Source organism: Dipodomys ordii, unplaced genomic scaffold (genome assembly GCF_000151885.1).
Source record: "Dipodomys ordii isolate 6190 unplaced genomic scaffold, Dord_2.0 Scaffold111, whole genome shotgun sequence".
Classification (NCBI taxonomy): Eukaryota; Metazoa; Chordata; class Mammalia; order Rodentia; family Heteromyidae; genus Dipodomys; species Dipodomys ordii.
Window position 1 is genome coordinate 6411254 of NW_012267327.1, and position 19659 is coordinate 6430912.

At 41.2% G+C, this 19659-nt stretch overlaps 1 protein-coding gene across 4 annotated transcripts; it reads right to left on the reverse strand.

Moving 5' to 3' along the window:
- Positions 1-7: 7 nt before the first annotated feature.
- LOC105994921 (chromosome unknown open reading frame, human C3orf17) lies at positions 8-14373 on the reverse strand. Of its 4 annotated transcripts, none has more exons than XM_013028576.1 (9): positions 14216-14373; positions 12458-12612; positions 8053-8132; positions 7357-7485; positions 6570-6647; positions 4720-5084; positions 4337-4398; positions 2306-2565; positions 8-659 (listed from the first exon to the last, which is right to left on the reverse strand). In XM_013028576.1, exons 1-9 carry the CDS (start codon positions 14319-14321, stop codon positions 194-196), a joined length of 1701 nt encoding a protein of 566 aa, XP_012884030.1. In that variant the 5' UTR covers positions 14322-14373; the 3' UTR covers positions 8-193. The 4 variants fall into 4 exon arrangements, with proteins under 4 accessions (XP_012884030.1, XP_012884033.1, XP_012884032.1 ...); XM_013028579.1 differs by having other exon boundaries at positions 12458-12565; positions 14216-14274; XM_013028578.1 differs by lacking the exon at positions 14216-14373 and adding an exon at positions 13842-14179.
- Between the last annotated feature and the right edge of the window lie 5286 nt (positions 14374-19659).

Consider the following 19659-nt stretch of genomic DNA (forward strand, 5'->3'; position numbering starts at 1 on the left):
GTAAGGCTTTGATGGACTTTTCATTGTTTAACACCTGGCACTCATAGTTTATTAAGTGGCACAAAGCTACTGCAAATGTTTATTGAGCTGAAGTGCCCTCCTACTTGATGCGCACAGACCTCAGTAGTTCCTATTAAAACAGCAGAACACTGAATGAACCTGCCCACTAATTCTTAGTGTTCCATATGAACATTTAAACTCCCATTAAAGCAAAAATGTCATCAATGTCATCTGTTTCTTCAACAGTTCCTGACATACTGTGTTGGCTTATTTGAGTGTTTGTCCATGAATCAGTTTTGTTTTTGTTGTTTCCCATGAGATTTCTATGAACCTGTTTCTCCTTAGTCTGCATGATGGGATCTGGAAATGTGCTACTCAAGAGCTGCTTACTGCTGGAACAGAGATCAGTTCTCTGAACTGCAAGGTGTGAGCATCTCCACTTAGCATTGCTGTCCTTAGCAGTCTGTGGAGTCCCTTGAGAAAACTGCTGAATTTCCTTTAATAGAGTTGGCTGCAACTTTCTCTGTGGTTTCCTTTGTCTCAGTGAACATTTAGTCTGTGATCTTCTTTGTCTAAGATGCTTTGAAATGTTGACACCTGAGCCACGAAGAAGGCAGTTGCAGATGGATGTTTTTATGCACTCCAGTTTCTTTGGCAAACTAAAAGACAGAACAAATATTTGAGTTCATTATGATGAAAAGGGGAAGAAGAAAAAAAAAAGCACCTTCTCAAGCATGGTTAATGTGTGTGCCTTCTACCAACTTCCAACACAGACAAGTGTATAATTTATTTACAGGTCCTATGTCTATACAATCAGAATCAACAAAATCAGAATCATGTAAAAAAAAGTTTCAACACAAATTTGTGTTTTCAGACTTCCCTCTGGTTTAGACTGCATGCAAATGTGTCTCCATTTTTCCCGCAAAGGAGAGTTAACTTCTCTACTGACCTACCCTATGGTAGCTGACTGGTGAGGCAACTCTAGACTTTAGTATTTTGTAACACCTACAATGTGTCACAGTGTAACAGGAATGGCAATGGAGAAAGCACAAATGAAAAGTTTTGTAGTGTATAATAATTCAGGTCTGGTAAGCAGCTTCATGATGTGGCAGGAAATGAACAAGAGAAAAGTAATAAAAATGAAGAGGAGAGAGTTATAAAAGAATGAAAAGATGGCTTCTGGCTCAGATGAACTGATGGCCTTGAGCTACCAAAGTAGGATTCATACTAAGTCATCTTCAGGCCTACAAAGTTCTGACCATTCTAGGTGTGTTGTACTATCATACATTCATCACTATGATGGTCAAACTACCCACCCTACCTTCCTCCCTTCTAACTTTTAAAATAAAAATTTTAAAGAAGTTCATTATACTGAAATAATTACATGTTTCATTAAATGTCAAGTACTATACCTGACAGTATAAGCACACTAAATATAAACATACAAAAAATATAATAGTGCAAGAGCAAAACAGGATAACAGGAGCACTGTATTTTGGGAGGTACAAACAAATGGCTAACTAGTAAACATGAGTTTATTATCCTTCTCAACTTTTAATCATTATCATCTCTGCCTCATCTACTCTGACTTCAAAGCCAATCTTGAACAGAATGCTTCTCTCCAATGGCCCCAAGCACTTAGGAGATAATGTCCTCCATGGCTCTTGGAGAATATTTTTTGAAGGACACATGGACACAAACAGACTGTCTCTGTGAAGAGGAAAAGGATCGTTACACCATCTGTGTCTGGAATTGTCCTTGGCATCTGTTTTTTTTTTTTTGTTAACAGTACTACCTACAACACTGAACACTTAGTTCTAAGTGTAAGACTCACAGGAAAAGAAGTAAATATGTGAGCGTAGCTCCTGTAAGACCTCAAACTTGACCCTGGTCCCAAGAGCCTAGGATGGCCCTTGCAGGCCACAGGCAGTAATGCCTGCTCTGCTCTCACACCCTCACCAGCTGCACGACACTGTCTATAGAAAAGCTGAACCTCCCTCTAGAGTGGGAGCCTTGAGGACTGCCTGTTCCTCACTATTGTTCCCTGTGTTTTGTATACCACACATTCTCAGTGCTCTCTGCATAAATGAATAGGAAGAAGAAGAGAATAAATGAGTGAGGCCAATTAGCTGTTTACTTTTTCCTCCCAATGATATAGCTTTGACCACGTAACAAAAGAAACAAGTGAAATTATAGTCTAAGTAAATCTCACCTGATTTAACATCTGGAGGATTGCCAGACATCCCATTATAAGGAAACAAATCTATACTTTGTGCTAAACACGGAATTTTTGTAAAGTACTTACCTACAACCTTGAGCTTCCACATGTTTCAGCCGGTTACTTTTAAGAAGTTTGTTACCCAAATACATAGCCTGAACTTTTTGCTTTTTGCTTCGGCACCATGCAATTGCCATTTGGATTTCTTTAGAAAGTTGGGTGAAAGTTCTGGCCTCCCGAAACCTTTGCACAAAACGTCTGACTTGAGGAGTTGCTGTCACCTTCGGAGAAGGATGTTTGGTTGTCTTCAATTGGGATTGAGAATATTTAAACTCAGAGCTAGCCTCCTGAAAACGTAAGGAAAACATACAGCTTATGTACGTTACTGACTGGTAAACACAGGACAAGACAGAAAGCTGACTCAAATCAAAATTTTAAGTCTTTTAAAAAGAAGGGAACTTTTTTGCTCATTCAGGTTTCCTTTTGTCTTAAAAAAACAGTGTTTTATCCATTGCTCGTAACATCCCTCTCCCCCTACCACCCCTCACCTGTCCTAAGACAGGCTCCATCTGCCTTTTAACTAAATGTACACAGAAAATATAAATAGATATTCTAACACACATACTGAACATGTACATGAGAATGAAACTCTCCACAATTAAAAACTGATCAGAGCCTAATGGCAGAATAAATAAATCATTGATGGACCCTTTAGCTCTTTATTACTGGATTATCACATTTGTTTTTTACCTGTTTCTATCCCGCAGAAAACTCCCTTGGACCATGTTACTGCAAACATTTGAAGCCAGGGTGCCCCACATGGTAACCAGTACAGCAGTTTTTAATGAACACAGGGTTATAACATGTTAAAAATTCTGATTTATCTTAGCAAAATTTCCAATTCCACTTGAACTGCTCACTTTCTAACAAAGGATCTCTTTTTTTCTCTTCAATCCCTTCTTTTGTATTTTACTTTTATTAGTTCTCTATGAAAATGCACTACCTATCAAGTTCACTTCTATCCTCCATTCAAGGGTTACCTTCTTTTCAAATTCTCACACCAACAAGAACTTTAAGAAGTTGAAAATGTAAAAGCACAAGCCTATTAATATTTTGTTTGGTGATCACTAAAAGAAGTCTATGCTAAAAGGAAACTGAATACATTAGTGCCAACTGAAAATATAGCAGTGTTTACTCTTGATAAGAAGCTGACAGACCAGTATCAGGACTGGCTTGCTAACCAGCAAGTCGACAGGCTGTAGAAGTTTCAAGGACTACAGAGCATCACAGTTTTCCTTGAAGCACAGAATCATAAAAAAGCTATATCTTTGATGGGATATAATCCCAGTTCTGCCACTTATTAGATAAGTTTGGCCCACCTATGTATGCTTCAGTTTCTACAAGGAAATGTGAAGAGTAACACGAACATCTACTTCATAGAGAGCTTTTCTGTGGATTAATGACATAATACACATAAAGCTTTAGACTAATTCCAAGCTCAGAAAATGTCACTCCTCTCTTGGAACTTTTGAGTTATTAGAAAGAATCAAGAATTCTTAAGAAAAATGAAAAAAAAAATAACCCACAAAAGACAAAGCATGATAAAAGTAGTTACTGAGTGAAAACAGGTGGCACTGCATGCTTACCTTTAAGTCCAGAACAAACTGAATTTACAAGTACTAATTAATAAGAGGAATAGAAGCCCCATGTCAAATAAGGAGGATTACAAAAATGATGACAGCTACTAGTAACATTTAACACTAGTTAAATGCTTAAAATACTCTAGACTGCTGAATACTCTATATGCATTAAGATTTGCTTACAGGCCACACCTAGTACAAACTAAAGCCAGACAAGGTTTAAGCCATTTGTCTGACTACAAAGTCTATCTGTATTTTTAAAATGCAGAACAACCATCCTTACACTTGGTCTTATGGTCATTTTGAAATTCTATACAAACCCCTACAAAAACACTTAATTAGCTAGATAACATTAACAGAACCCCTGCTCTGTTCAAAAGCACACAGAAATAAGAAGGTACCAGGCTTAGAGAAGATTCAAGTAGCATCCTCTACAAATTAACAGGATTCAAAAACTATCAAATCCAGCCAGACAAACCTGAATAGCTTTGTTTCTTAGTTGTTTGCAGAAAGCCCTCACATCAAATCCTGATGAATTTTCTGGGGAGATGGAAAACAAAAATCACAAACACGAAACTTACACAAGCTATTTTCAAATCAACAAATTCTTAAGTTCGTGACATTCATGCCAACTACTAAAAGAAATAAGGAGAATAAAACGAGCAAATAACTATAAAGGAACGATAGAAATCAGTAATTTTTTAAGTGCTCAAGCTTAAAAACAGATGTAACCACACCTCTCTAAAGATAACCAAAGTGGATTGACATTAAGATACTAGATTGCTTCTTGTTCCAAACATGATTATATCGTGCTTACAAAATTTTTAATTACAATATATGCTATACATCAAAGCAAATTACCTTTAATAACTTTCTTACTCTTCTTTACTGGCTGTCCAAGGTCCACATTATCCTGAATATTAGCTTTCATTTGTTTAGATGTTTTGCAAGTTTTAAGTGAAGTGTCTTCACCAGACTTTGGTAATTTTTCTTTTGTTAAAAATAGTTTATCTAGCAACTTATTTACTCCTTTACTCAAAAAAGCTTTAGGCATTTTTTTCTTAAAGATTTCAAGATAGGGCTGTCCTAGAAATTCAGCAATATTAGAAGGAAAAATGAAATTTTTGAAGTAAGGCATGGGTTGAATCCTAGAGATCTCCTGTAGCAATCCAAATAATGGCTCATATAAAGACATCAATCTTCTTAAAACAGCTTTGTACAGAACCCTACAAAGAAACAGAAGCTTATGAATTAGCTGGTAATTACAATTTGATTACATAATACACTATAAAATTCAAAACTTAAAATAGTTATCAAAGCTTTGCCAAGGCTGGACCCCAAAAAAACCCAAAATACAAAAAAACAAAAAGTCCTTGCAAACAGCCATTTCAGCCTAAGTATAAAATGTTACTCAAAAAAAAAACTAACTCTGTGGGAGATGTATCAAAGAATATACATAAAAAAAATTGTATGAGTGATTATCTAGAATTTTGGGGCACATTTCAATTTCTACACATTTTTCTGGTTTTGGACTTTTTAACATTTATTATTTTTGTAATAAATAAAAAACCTTTTCATTACAGAAGAGCAATGGCTTAATATTTTAAAATAATATGATGAGTAAGCCAGTATGATGGTACAAGTCTACAATGCTAACACTGAGGAAACTGAAGCAGAAGGATCATAAATTAAAGACCATCCTGGGCTACCAAGCAAGTCTATGTCTCAATTTTTTTTTTAAAATGTCATTAGATAGTATCATTTTATTAACTGTCAATGTTGGTTCAAATGTTACTACCTCTTATTCAGAGTAAAATAGCCAGGTGCCAGTAAGTGGCTCATACCTTTAATCCTAGCTACTCAGGAGGCTAAGACAAGAATTGAGGTTTAGAGCCAGTCCAAGCAGACAAACAGTAAAAAGCTGGAAGTGGAAGCATGGTTCAAGTGATAAAGCACTAGTTGTAAGCAAAGAAGCAAAGTGAGTATATGAGGCCCTGAATTCAAGCCCCAGAACCAGCATAAAAAATAAACAACAACCAAAAAAAAGAATAATCACAACAAAAATAAGATTAGAAACATTTTCCAGCTATTCAGATTAACACATTAAAGCACAGTTTTCAATCTCTGAAGGCAGAAATTTTCAGGTTTTTTACATCCAAATTTAAGAAAATAATCTAATTCCAAGTGGAATTATCTATCAATTATTACTACACATACACACACAAAATGATGTTTCTTTAGTTTACTAGTTTTATTACTGGTCTTTACATTGACTATGCCTCAAAACCCACCAGTTGTTTCTGGTGGACAAAAAGTCAACAGCACAGAAAAAGATCAAATTGTATTTATCATTTTCCATTACAAAGTAGATAGCAATCCAGGAAATCACCATTTTCAACACCTGCTACAATATAGTTACTGTCAATTCTTTATCATTCCAGTTCCTAGATGCTAGAATGCATTTGCTAGGTTATTCAGTTTTCAGGCAATGGCTTCTGATAAGAAGCCTACTTCTCTCACATTACCATCAGCACGTAGGCTCCTAACCTACCACTAGAAAACACGTCAAATGAAGAAAGGGAACCCCCCCGCCCCCACCACACCATCAGTCTGTGGGGAAATATGAAATGAAACTATATGAAAATAAAGAAGAAAACCAGCTTGAAGTAGAGACAAAAAAGAAATGATTGATGACTAAAATATGTACGTACCATAATCTGCTTACCAGCCCAACCATCACAAGGTTTAAAATAATGAATTCTTCCAATCCTAGGTGTTTCACTGTCAAGCTGAAGAACCAATTTAAGGTGGGAAAACAAAACTACAGAGATCTAAGGTTTATAAGTTACAATTATGAAAGATATACACTGGAGTAAAAAGATTCCTCTTGAAAAATTCTTAAAACATGCTCCACTCGAATCATATAAAACTTAAAAAGAGCTGGGAGCCAGTGGCTCATGAGAGTTCAAGCCCCACGACTGACCAAAAAAAAAAAAAAAACTTAAAAAGTAACACACACTCTGCTAAAACTTCTGTTGTTAAATTTAACTTTTTAAGATTCAGAATTTCTAGCTATCAAAGATCTTAGGATAGATAACAGAGGCTGGGCTAGTGACAAAGCCTCTGGCAATGTCTATATCCAACAATTATTGAGACAAGGAGGGCTAGAAGCAAGTTTTAAGAATCCTAACATGTGGGGCTGGGAAGATGGCTCAGTGGTAGAGCGCTTGCCTTGCATGCCTGAGGCCCTGGGTTTGATTCCTCAGCACCACATAAGCAAAATGAAAAAAAGCCGGAAGTGGCGCTGTGGCTCAAGTGGTAGAGCACTAGCCTTGAGCTGTGCCCAGGCCCAGAGTTCAGGCCCCACAACTGGCCCCCCCCCCAAAAAAAGAATCCTCACATGTAATGTCTGTAAGACCCCCAGCTTTCAAAAAAATTCTGTTAGATATCCAAATAATTCCCACTCCCAAGAAGGAACTTCAGTAAACTGGAGGATACAGAAATGCCTCACAGCAGCAATCCAACAAGCGGAGTAACAACTTGCAGGCGCCCAAGACCTTCATCAACACCAACTCCACCACGGGTTGGCTGGGAATGGCACATGCTGTGGTAGTTACAGGCTTTTCTCTTAACAAAAATAGGAAAATACATTACTTTCATTTTTAAACAAAGCATTTTGATAGATAGTAGTCAAATGAAAACCTGCTTTAAGCACAATATGAGGTAGTTCTACCAGTAATAACCCACCAGTTTTAATATAATCCACTGTGACCCAGGTTTCAGTGATATATCAGTCTTTCTCACATACTTCTAGAGGTACCAAAACAGATACCCCTTATTAAAACAAAATTAACTGTTTGGCACTGGCATGCCTGTAATCCTAGCTACTCAGGACTGAGATCCGATGACTGCAGTTCAAAGCGAGCTGTAGCAGAAAAGTCCTTGAGACTCTCACCTCCAATTAACCAGCAAAAACCTACAAATACAGCTGTGGCTCAAGTGGTAGAGCACAGGCCTTAAGTGAAAAGCTAGGGGATAGCAACGAGTACAAGCCCCAGTATTGGCACAAAAAAAAGTATATAAATAATACAAAATCTGTTCAATCCAAACACCAAAAAGAGAAAAACAAAAGGTAGGAAGAACACTACAGGACATCAGGTTCTTTGCCCTTATCAAAAGCAAAAGAATACCTACTTGGAAGAACACAACCCATACAGGTCTTCAATTGAGTCCACCAAATTCATGTTTTTCAAACGTTTTAAACATTGTTCAACCTGAAGAAAGAAGATCAGCTCAAATTAGTATATGGGTATTGTAGAGAGGGTCAGTGATATAATCAGGAAAGCAAAGGAACCAAACTTTCAAACTATGGAAACATGCAAAATACCAGAGATTACTCTTTTCATTTTAAGGATAAAGGAACCAATCAAAGAACAAGAAACAACAGACTTCTCAAATCAGGATATGATTATGAAATTACTAACTAGGCACAGTGGCTCATATCCCAGCTACTCAGGAGGCTGAGACCGGGAGGATCTCAGTTCAAAGTCAGTCCTGGGAAAGTCTGTGAGATCCTTTTCTTAATCAATGGTTGGATGTAATGGTGTACAATTGTCATCGCAGGCTGGCAAGGACACAGAATTGGAAGGGTTGCAGATCCAGGCCAACCTAGGCAAAAAAGTTTCCAACAGTCTATCTCAATGGAAGAAGCAGGACATTGTGGTACAAAATAAGGGGTTCATGCCCAGACACAGGCTCAGGCAAAAAGATCCTATCTCAAAACAACCAATGCAAAATGGGGCTGGAGTATGGCTGGCTTGCAGTAACATGCCTGCCTAGGCACGTGGCCCTGAGTTCAAACCCCATTACCACAAAAAAGGGGGAAGGAAATTACTATGTGCCAAAAAATTGTGTTTAATGGTAATAAAGGGAACCAAACAACTATAAAATATTGTAATCTCACTGAAGCCAAAAGTAATTTTTGTGTGTGTACCCGTCCTGGGGCTTCAACTCAGGGCCTGGGCACGTCCCCTGAGCTTTTATGCTCAAGGCTAGCACCCTACCACTTGAGCCACAGCTCCAGTTCTGGCTCTTTGATGGTTACCTGGAGATGAGAAGCTCACAGACTTTTCTGTGAGCTTTTCCCAGGCTGGCTTAGAACAGTGATCCTCGGATCTCAGCCTATGACTAGCTAGGATTATAGGTGAGAGCCACCACCTCCTGGCTCCAACCATAATTTAAACAGTTAATCTGTTAATACAAAACAGTAAACTATTAACTAATAAATTTCAAGTCTATAAATATCACAGAGTAGAGGAAAATGACTTACTCTCTGGACATATATATACTGAACTCCTACTATATGCAAGGAAGGCTAGCATATGAGTGGCATATGAGTCAATTTCTAGTAATAAAACTAAGGCAATATACTAATTACCTAAACACTAAAACATTTTATTCAAAATTGCAACCTCTCCTATTTTTCTCCTTTATTACAGCCTGACACAAGATTGACTGATTTCCTTTCTCTCCAAAGTATATCGGAAGCTCCTCATGAATGATATATTTTTTGGGGGGTTTGGGTTTTTTTTAACTGTATTTTTTTTGTCTTTTCTTTTTTGGTACTGGGGATCAAGCCCAGGACGTTGCACTTGCTAGGCAAGTGCTTTGCCACTGAGCTACATCCCAGCTCATGAACGATATATTTTATCCATAGTCTTCACAATTCTTTCACACTATACAAAACGCTGCACCTGTCAGAACTCACACACAATGACAGGCATGGGGTAGCACCCACATTTAAAAGGAAATAAAGATCTTAAAAGGGAACCAATTCTGGCAACCATAGCACCTTGCAAGAGTTCCCTATAGGCTACTAAAAATAAGATCTAAGCTATGGATTCTACAATTCTACCTTAACAACAGTTTTTAGAATAATGGATACAATAAATTTTAAATTCTCTGCAGCCAGTTCCTATCTTTTTCAATTTTTAAGTCTAGACACCATCCCTTAAGAGGTAAAGCACTTAGATATACAGTAAGTAAACTATGGTTCTCTTATGGTGCATGGTTCAAAAGAAGGAGGAAAAGAAAACCTGTCTTTAGCAAGGACAAGAGGAGACATGTAAGATTGCAAAGAAATCATTATACAGAACTGTCACATGAAAGAGAGAGAACTCAAGAATGTTTTTTGTATTCCAGTTAGGGCTTAAAGAGGACTTAATGCTAGTGGCCAGCTTTTGAACACACACACACACACACACACACACACACAGACACACACACACACACAGACACACACACACACAGACACACACACACAGACACACACACACACACACACACACCTTTACAGCTCAGTTTAAGCAAGTTCTCTATAAACTGAAATGTTCAGCAGATAGACGGTGGCAGCAACTGCCATAGCAGAACTCATATGACTCATGTTCCCTACAGAGGATTGATAGGGAACACAAATATATAAACATACACAAAGACGTAATGAGAGCACAATAGACTATGTTAAATGCTGTAAGAGAAGTACAACGAGGAGGCCAGAAAGCAAAGTATCAAAGATGAGAAATCTGAATTCACTAATAATCAGAAAAATGAGACTGCCATAACATACATTCATGTTATATCTTGGAGAGGTCATCACTATCAGAAAGGTTGAAAATGAGATTTGGAAGATGTGAAGGCCTTTCACAGACAGATACCATAGATGCCAGGCTGCTTAAAAATCCAGGACCAAATGAGCAAGAAACATACAGTTCAGCTTGGCTGGAATACATAATACCTGAAGATGTGAGAAGCTAAGATGAGATGAGCTAAGGAAGGCTAAAGAAGAGGTCACATCATAGTGGGTATTATAAGCCAAACTAAAAAGTTTAATCTTTATTTAAGACACCGATGGAGAAATCAAAGTTGTGCCAGAAGTCGTGGCTTAAGCTCATAATCCCAGCTACCTGGGAGGCAGAGATGGGGAGATCCAAGTTCAAAGATGATCCAGGCAAAAACTGACCCAGGAAAAAGAAGTTCATGAGATTCTATTTCACTCAATGGCTAGGTGCAATGGTGCATATCTGTCATCTCAGTCATGGGGGAAACAAAATGATTGGGCATGGTGCTGCATACCTGTCATCCTCCTCAACACAGGTGAGTAGAAGGATCAAAGCCCAGTTTGAGGAACAAAGAAACACTCTACCTTGAAAATAACAGAAAAGGGGCTGGATGCATGACTCAAGTGGTAGAGAACCTGCCTCACAAGCTCAAAGCTTGAGGTTCAATTCTCATACTGCTCAAAAAAAAAAAGTTTCAGGATGGTGAACCAGGTTTTGGTGTATATATAATACGCCAGATTGTAAGAAAGACTACAGGACTATCAGGATAATAAGTTACTACGGGTTGGTAAAATTTAAACCATAAAATGGCAGCCAGAAAGGCTGAGTGTATGACAACTGAACATAAAATAGCTCTGTATTTGGCAACTTGGTATTACATTAGAAGACGCAAGTAAAAGCTAACCTACAGAAGAAAATGTAAGAGAAGACCATGTTCCCAGATCTTTTTTTGATGGAGAAATCCTCATCTTTATTATATAAGTAATGAAAGTGAAACACTAACCAGAAAGCTTAAGTCTGTAGGTTACAGACAATACTGTCTTTTCACTCTTGTATACCTGCATCAAGCACAAAGCCTGGCCCAAAGTTTGTAAAAACAAACCTTGCACAGTGGCTGTCACATAATGGATAGTAAACTGGACTTCCATAAAAGAAGAATTAGAGAATTTATAAAGTGATTGATGAACAAGCACATAAGAAATTCAGCATGAGAAACTCTGCTATGATATAGTCCCTAAATTAGGGCTCAATTTTGCTTTAGGCTCCAAAAATTACATGAAACTACTTACTATGAAATAACTTAATATATGACCACTTAACATACTATTGTTTAGATTATGACTACAAATAAAGCCCACTTTGTTCTTTTTAAAGTATGCATAAAAATTGTTTCTTGGGGCTAGGAAGGTGGCTCAGTGGTAGAGCGCTTGCCTTGCATGCCTGAGGCCCTGGGTTCGATTCCTCAGAAGTGGCGCTGTGGCTCAAGTGGTAGAGTGCTACCCTTGAGCTGAAGAGCTGAGGGACAGCGCCCAGGCCCACAATTCAGGCCCCACGACCGGACCCCCCCCCAAAAAAAAAAGTTTCTTAATGGCACTTTGTCTTGATCAAATCAGTTCATCTTTGAACTTAGCAAAGGTGCTGATATTTATGTGTGTATATATAAAGGAGAGAGAGAGGGGGAAGGGGAAAAGAGGGAGGGGGGGAGAGATGGAGAGAGGGAGAGATTGATTACACATAATGAAACTTTTTAATTCCCCACAAGAAATGACTGGGAAGGGATCTAAACATACTTCCACTTGAACAAAATGAACAAAAATTGTTTTCTAAACTGGCTGAGAGTCCTCATGTAACCACAAACATAAATCACAAGTACTTTTCTAAAATCTCCATAAATAACAAATAATAAATGTGTGTGATCTACATGTTCATCAGGTAACAAAGTATGGATGTGGATCCTATGGTCCTCAGGGCTTCCTCCTCACCTGTTTGAGGGCAAGATGGGGCTTGTGATGGCCCATTCGGTTGTGATTGCTGTAAAGGACTGCGCATAACACATCTTCTTCTTGTTGTAAGGTTTGGCTCCTCAGTGACTGTGTGATGAGATGGCATTCTTTAATCACAGCTGCAATGCAAATGTCTAAAGCAAAGACATTTAATAAGACTTGGTATATATTTCTACATTCAGTACACTACATGAAACATCTGTCCTTACTGACCTTAAAGGAATCACACAACAAATTAATGTAACAAGCCTCAAGTGTTCAAACATAATGAAGGTTTCTAAGTCTGAAGGACGTTTGAAAATGATGACAAATGATCCTAACTTTGGGAAATCATTGAGACCATCTGATAAACAGGAATATATCATTCACCTCACATTTTACCATGACTTAAGTAATCTTTCATATAAATACTTTTCAATCATTTGGAGCACCTCAATGTTGAGCACAAGCTACAAACCACTACATACATCTCTGATTCCTTCATTTTGTTCTTCATACAAGAGAGATAGAATGGATAAATTCACAACTTTCAAAGTCAAAGGACCTGTGTATTTATCCCTTTGTATCCCTGGATTTCACATCTATTAATTCAACCAACCTCAGATGAAAAATATCTTTAAACCAAACAGTATAATAACTATTATGGCACTTACAGGTGCCATAAGCAACCTGGGATGATTTAATATACAAAGGATGTGTGTAGGTTATATGCAAAAGCCATACCTAGTTATATAAGGGACTTGAGCAACAGCAGATTTTTGATATCCAAGGGGTTCCACATGCGGGGACAACGGTTTTCAGAAAAGAAAAAAACCCCATGGCCCTAGAAATTACATTCTTTGTTGAACAGCTGACTGAAGGCTGGTGACCAATGTTTCCTAATCTGAAAAGATGCTGAATATAGAATACAGCTATTGTACTGTCTATGGCTACAAGAGAGGCACCTAGACTATGGGTGGAAGAATTTCCTATCCCTTCTATTTTTCAGCTACATTGAGGAATGAGCAGATGAATTTTCCGTAATAGGAATACTGTTTTAAAAATTTTTTTTAAATGGTAAAACACAGTGTAGCATAGATCCTTGCTAATTGACAGTAAATTTTTAGTATTTAAATATTTAAATGTGATCATCAGATTTGCTTTAAGTACTTAATACTAACAACTGCTGTCATTTGAGCATTTTTCCTACCAAATACTGTTCCAAACGCTTTACTTATGATACCAGCTCTTTCATTCCCCAACAGCCCTAAGAGGATGGTCATCTTTATTCCCATGTGGAAGTGACCTGAAGTTACAACCACCCCCCCACACACACACACACACAAGCTTCCCAAGGCAGTCCCCAAACAGCAACACCATCTACCTCAGTTCACAGGTCTATCACTCCAGTGGAGGGTAAGGGAGGCCAATTCCATTTTACAATACGGAACCCAAGTTCCGGACGCCTGCGGTTTACGTCCGGAACGCTGGAGCAGAACTCCCAGGTCCCGGGGACAAGCTCCCGCGCTACACGTCCGGCAGACGCGGGCTGCATCCGGGTCCTCCGTCGCTCCAGCCAGGCCCCACGGCAGCTCCGTGGACTCCCTGGGAGCCAGGACCCTCAGCCCCCACCGGCGCCCCGCCGCCCGGCCCCTCCCAGCTGCCCCCAGGCTCCGGAAGTCCCGCCCCGCTCCCACGTGCGCCGGCCCGAAGGCTCCTCGGGAAAAGTCGACCATTTGCGTCAAGCCTGTCACTCACTCAGGGCAGCTCCGGGGTCCCGCACTGTCACTGTGCTGCGACACCCTGCCCTAGGGATCCTCACGCGGTTCCAAGGCTCCAGACCCGGCAGCGGCACAGCGGACATCTTGCGAGGCGGGGAGGGAGAATGGGATGGGCGGAGCGGGGCTCCACTAGGCCTAGCGGCCTGGCGCGGGGAGGGAGGAAAGAAGGATGAGGAAGGGGCGGGGCTGGGCGAGACCAAGTGGAGCTCCAGAGGGGAGATGCGGGGTAAGGGGTGGGGCTGGGCGAGACCAAGTGGAGCTCCAGAGGGGAGATGCGGGGTAAGGGGCGGGGCTGGGCGAGACCAAGTGGCGCTCCAGAGGGGAGATGCGGGGTAAGGGGCGGGGCTGGGCGAGACCAAGTGGCGCTCCAGAGGGGAGATGCGGGATAAGGGGCGGGGCTGGGCGAGACCAAGTGGAGCTCCAGAGGGGAGATGCGGGGTAAGGGGGGGCGAGACCAAGTGGCGCTCCAGAGGGGAGATGCGGGGTAAGGGGCGGAGCTGGGCGAGACCAAGTGGAGCTCCAGAGGGGAGATGCGGGGTAAGGGGCGGGGCTGGACGAGACCAAGTGGAGCTCGAGAGGGGAGATGCGGGGTAAGGGGCGGGGCTGGACGAGACCAAGTGGAGCTCGAGAGGGGAGATGAGGGATAAGGGGCGGGGCTGGGCGAGACCAAGTGGAGCTCCAGAGGGGAGATGCGGGGTAAGGGGCGGGGCTGGACGAGACCAAGTGGAGCTCCAGAGGGGAGATGCGGGGTAAGGGGCGGGGCTGGGCGAGACCAAGTGGAGCTCCAGAGGGGAGATGCGGGATAAGGGGACCAAGTGGAGCTCCAGAGGGGAGATGCGGGGTAAGGGGCGGGGCTGGACGAGACCAAGTGGAGCTCCAGAGGGGAGATGCGGGGTAAGGGGCGGGGCTGGGCGAGACCAAGTGGAGCTCCAGAGGGGAGATGCGGGATAAGGGGCGGGGCAGGGCGGGGCGAGACCAATTGAAGGCGGGGAGACTGCCTGGAGTGGGCGGGGTGGGGCTGAGGCTGCGGGGCGGGAGGCGGCCTTCGGGGGGGCTGCACCCAATATGGGATGGGGAGCTGTCACCTACTGCAGTATGGTGATTCAGCCCCCCCCCCCCCCCCCGTTACCAGACTCTGATGGCCTGTTCAGATCCCTAAGTTTTCTTGACGTTGTGGTGGGAGAGCTTAGAATCACTAAGGGTGGGGTGAAGAACTATTTTGTTTAAAATTCTCCCTCTGGCATTCTGAGGCACAACCCGATTTGAAACTACTCCAAGGCATTTTACAGATAAACTCAGGCCCAACCTGAGTCTCATGACCTTTCCTGCCATCTGGGTTCGAACCAGATCCTCAGATCTCGGCCTCCTGAGTAGCTAGGATTATAGGTGTGGGCCATTAGTACCTAGCCCAGATGGGATTTAGGCATCTGATCTTTTCCGAGAGATCTGTTCTTGAGCAAACATTCATAGATGGCCTACAGTGACTCCATTATAGCGACTCCCAAAGAGTTGCACATAAAAGAAGAGAAAAGTATCTTGGTTGTATGAGAACACACATCCATTTAAAGGAGATTTCTGTGGCTGCATCCCTCAGATATGAGGAGAAATGAAAAAAAAATACGATTAAAAAGGATTACACAAGGTATGGAGCTTGTAAGGAACATGGAAGATTTACTTTGAGTAATCAAAGAAGGCTCCTTCATGCTTTGGTTACAGCAAAACCAAGACCTGTCAAAGAAAGCTGACCCTCACCACCACCAACCATTAGAATCCTAGGTAAAATGATATTGCAAAAAGCTTTCCTTCTGATAGTTCATTTATCCTCAGCCACACTGATCAGCCTTTTGCTTATACTTAAGGCTCCCTGTCCTGCCACAATACGGAGAGGGACAGTTAGTGGGTTTTAAAGACTACCATTGAATCGTTTTCCTAGGAAGTTGACTTAACTGACCCATATCCCTATGGGTAAAATGAAGATGATTATTAACTGCCATCTAGGTTATAGAGGGCCCCGCTTACAAATATTTACTCTTAGTAGAAGTGAATACTACTTTGAGCAAGTAGTCTGCTTATTCGTTCAGTATACCTTTGCAGATGCTACTTCTTCCATCTGGACCCCATCTCTGAAGCAGTCACCCTTCCTCAGCTCCTGGGCTATCATCTTTGGTAATTCTTCACAAACATCTTAGCCTCATGCCAAAACTATAGAGATCATTTTCATCATAACTTTATAGAGAGAACCCATTAATGAATTACTATTCATTAGTGTTTGTCTGTATATTAATGAATCAACTTTCTGACTTGAAACAGCATAGTTACATGGTTGGGGGTGGAAGTTCAAAATCAGTCCTTTTTAATTAAAATTGGTAGGGTTGGCTCACTTAAGCTCTAGGGTAAAACTTATTTCCTTGCCTTGCTGACTTTGCCACTGTAAATATTATACCCACCTTTGGTCCTCAGTTCCACCCAGACTGAGCTCCTCCTGGCCCTGGAGTTCCCGCCATATAGCTGGCCCTTCCCTTTCTCCACCTAGACCCATCTGAGCTCCACCTACCTCACTTACTACCCCAGACCCTCCTGCTGCCTAGATAGTGGAGGGTGCCATATGCCCCCTCTCTGGGGGAGTATGGCTCCTCTAATAAACCTAGTAATAATCTTGCTCTTGTTCCTGCCTGCCTCTACGTGGTCCCCTGGGATGGATGTGAAGGATCCTTTCAGCCACTGCATTCATTCGGTGGCTCACTTCCTCATTCTCCATGTGGGAAGTCAGTCCATCACATAGAATCTTCGAATCTCCTCCCCTTTCTCACTTCCTACAGGAGATTTGTGGAGATAGAATCAAGTTCTTAGCAAAGAGATAGACTTGAAGGTCCACCTCCCATGGCTCATGATTTCAAAGGTTTCAGTGATGATTCAAAGGGTCCAACTGTGGCTACTTGTTTTGATCACTGTGTGCCTATGGTAAGGTAGAGTATCAGAGCAGAGTGGGTGAAGGGGAGCATATCACTGACCTCATGGTAGCTTGGAAGCAGAGACACAATATGCTCTCCAGTGACCCACTTTTTCTAATTAAGCCCCACCTCCAAAATTTTCCATCATTTCCAAATAATGCCATCAAATTATGAACCAATCAAGGAGTTGGTCAGGTTGATTAGATCAAGCCCTAATGGTACAATCAATGATTGGATCCACCTGGTGGATGGACAACTAGGCTTCAACACATAAGCCTTTGGATAGAGTGGGGGGAAAGGGAGAAAGGGGCGTGTTAATATTTGGTGTTCAAATCATAACAGTGTGTTTGGGGCTGGGAAAGTGCGCAGTGGTAGAGTGCCTGCATCACATGCATGAGGCTCTGGGTTTGATTCCTCAGCACCACATAAACAGAAAAAGCTGGAAGTGGCGCTGTGGCTCAAGTGGTAGAGCGCTAGCCTTGAGATGAAGAGCTGAGGGACAATGCCCAGGCCTGGAGTTCAGGCCCCACGACCAACAACAGCAACATAACAGTGTGTTTGCCTGTATGTGTGTATAAGCATGTGTGCATGCATAAAGGATTCAGACACACAGACTTTTTGATTTTATGACCTGGTAAACTCAAGCTTCTAACTTTGTTCAGAGATGCTAGGACCTGGACTATGTTACTTTCCTCAGTGGCTGTCATACCAATATAGACCACTAGAGGGCGCACTTATTCCTCCAATGTTGCCTAGCAACTGTTCAGCCCATGTCTTATAACAGTTAGTTCAGGTTCCTGCTTTTAAACATTCCCAAAGAAACCCTAAGAAGTTCTAGAAGCACCCTGATGGTATTCTCAGAGATCTGTGCCCCCAATCCTGCATATTCCTTCCTCTAGAAATTCTAAATTCTCTAAACTCCTGAACTAACTTCTGTATTTCTCTAGCTCCAAGCTCTGTAACTGCTCTCACTTATCTCTGTGCTACCTCAGTGTTGTAGTTTTACATTTCAGCTCTTAAATATCTGTCTAACCAGTTTTCTATCATCTTAAAATTATCTATAATGAAATGCTTAGTATTTATTCTGTTTTACTAAATAAAGGGTTTTTACTCAGATTTAGAGCCAGAAGTGGACCCAGGAAAATAACTCCTCAGTATGAGATTCTGTAGGTGGTTTTGCCACATCCTTAGTTTGGTCCCAGAAATGATCTTTTTCACTCAAGGGGAAATGGATTATGACAAGCCTATGGCAAGTTGTGTCATCCTACTTAGCCACTGAGGTTGACCTTCAGAAGCCCAGGGAAAACCTTGTGACCTTCACAGTAGCAATGATGTTTCTTTTCTTTTCTTTTTATTGTTTTGTTTTGGCCTGAACTCTGGGCCTGGGCACTGTCCCTCACCTCTTCAGCTCAAGGCCAGTGCTCTACCACTCGAGCCATAGCACCACTTCTGGCTTTTTTTTTTTTTTTGCTTATGTAGTTCTGAGGAATCGAACCCAGGGCCTCATGCATGCAAGGCAAGCACTCTACCACTGAGCCATCTTCCCAGCAATGATGTTTCTGAGTGTCCTGAGAGCCTAAGAAAATGGCACTCAACTCAAATCCTAGAGAATCATACGTCTAAGACGGCCCTGGGTCAAAACTCAAATTTATGAACTACAAAATTAAAATTCAATTATACTGAGTTATAGAATCATGATTCTCATAATGACAGAACATTTGGTTGGTTATAAGAATTCTCTGAGCTTTTTAGTAGGGACTCTCTAGTTAGACTCAGGAGAGGATCGGAATCTTGCCAATGCCTAATCTCCTGTGCCTTGGACTTGTGTCAGGACCCTATTTTATAACCTCTATGCCAGCTACGTTTCACTACCTCCAGCACATTGCCAAGAGTGAGATCTTAGTTTGATCCAGGGAGCAAGCACAAAGTTTGGCATGGAAGGATTATAGTTCATACTCCAGAATAATTGTAAAATGCTGTTCATTTTTGGTAACAGAATTGAGCTTATTAGACCACAAAGGATGGGATATAAATACTAAACGAAACCAAATATAGGGAGATGGATATCATACCAATTACTAGAGAATCTTGAAGCTAGAAGCATGTCTAGCATTTTCTTTACCAGTTGAATTTCCTTAACTTCCCCAGTAGAGTGTAGAAGGAGGAATAGAAAGGCTTAGAGAATTGCAGTGTTGGAGTGTGGGTATGTTAGCTCCGGAGTGGACTTGCTCACTCACCCCTAGCTATACCCTTTGAAAAGTCTCAGAAGTCATTCCCTCCATTGAACCATTGATAAAGACACTAATGAGTAGCTCCAGTGTTTCACAGCAGCTTGTGATGTCCGCCATAGTAAAGATACTGTCATAGTAATGGATTCCCCAATTACAGAGAGAAGATGGGATCCCACAATGATGGAGGCTGATAAGCAGTGGTTGACTATAAAAAACAAGAATGGCATGTTTACCAATGG

Bases quoted from the DNA above. Each gene is read 5' to 3' on its own strand.
- LOC105994921 (XM_013028576.1), bottom strand. From the start codon at position 14,321: ATGTCCGCTGTGCCGCTGCCGGGTCTGGAGCCTTGGAACCGCGTGAGG. The intron at 12,613-14,215 runs GTGAGTGACAGG...TCTTTGCTTTAG, and splicing joins GGACCCCGGAGCTGCCCTGA to ACATTTGCATTGCAGCTGTG. The intron at 7,486-8,052 runs GTAGGTATTCTT...ATTTTTGTTAAG, and splicing joins TATGGGTTGTGTTCTTCCAA to AGAAAAGCCTGTAACTACCA.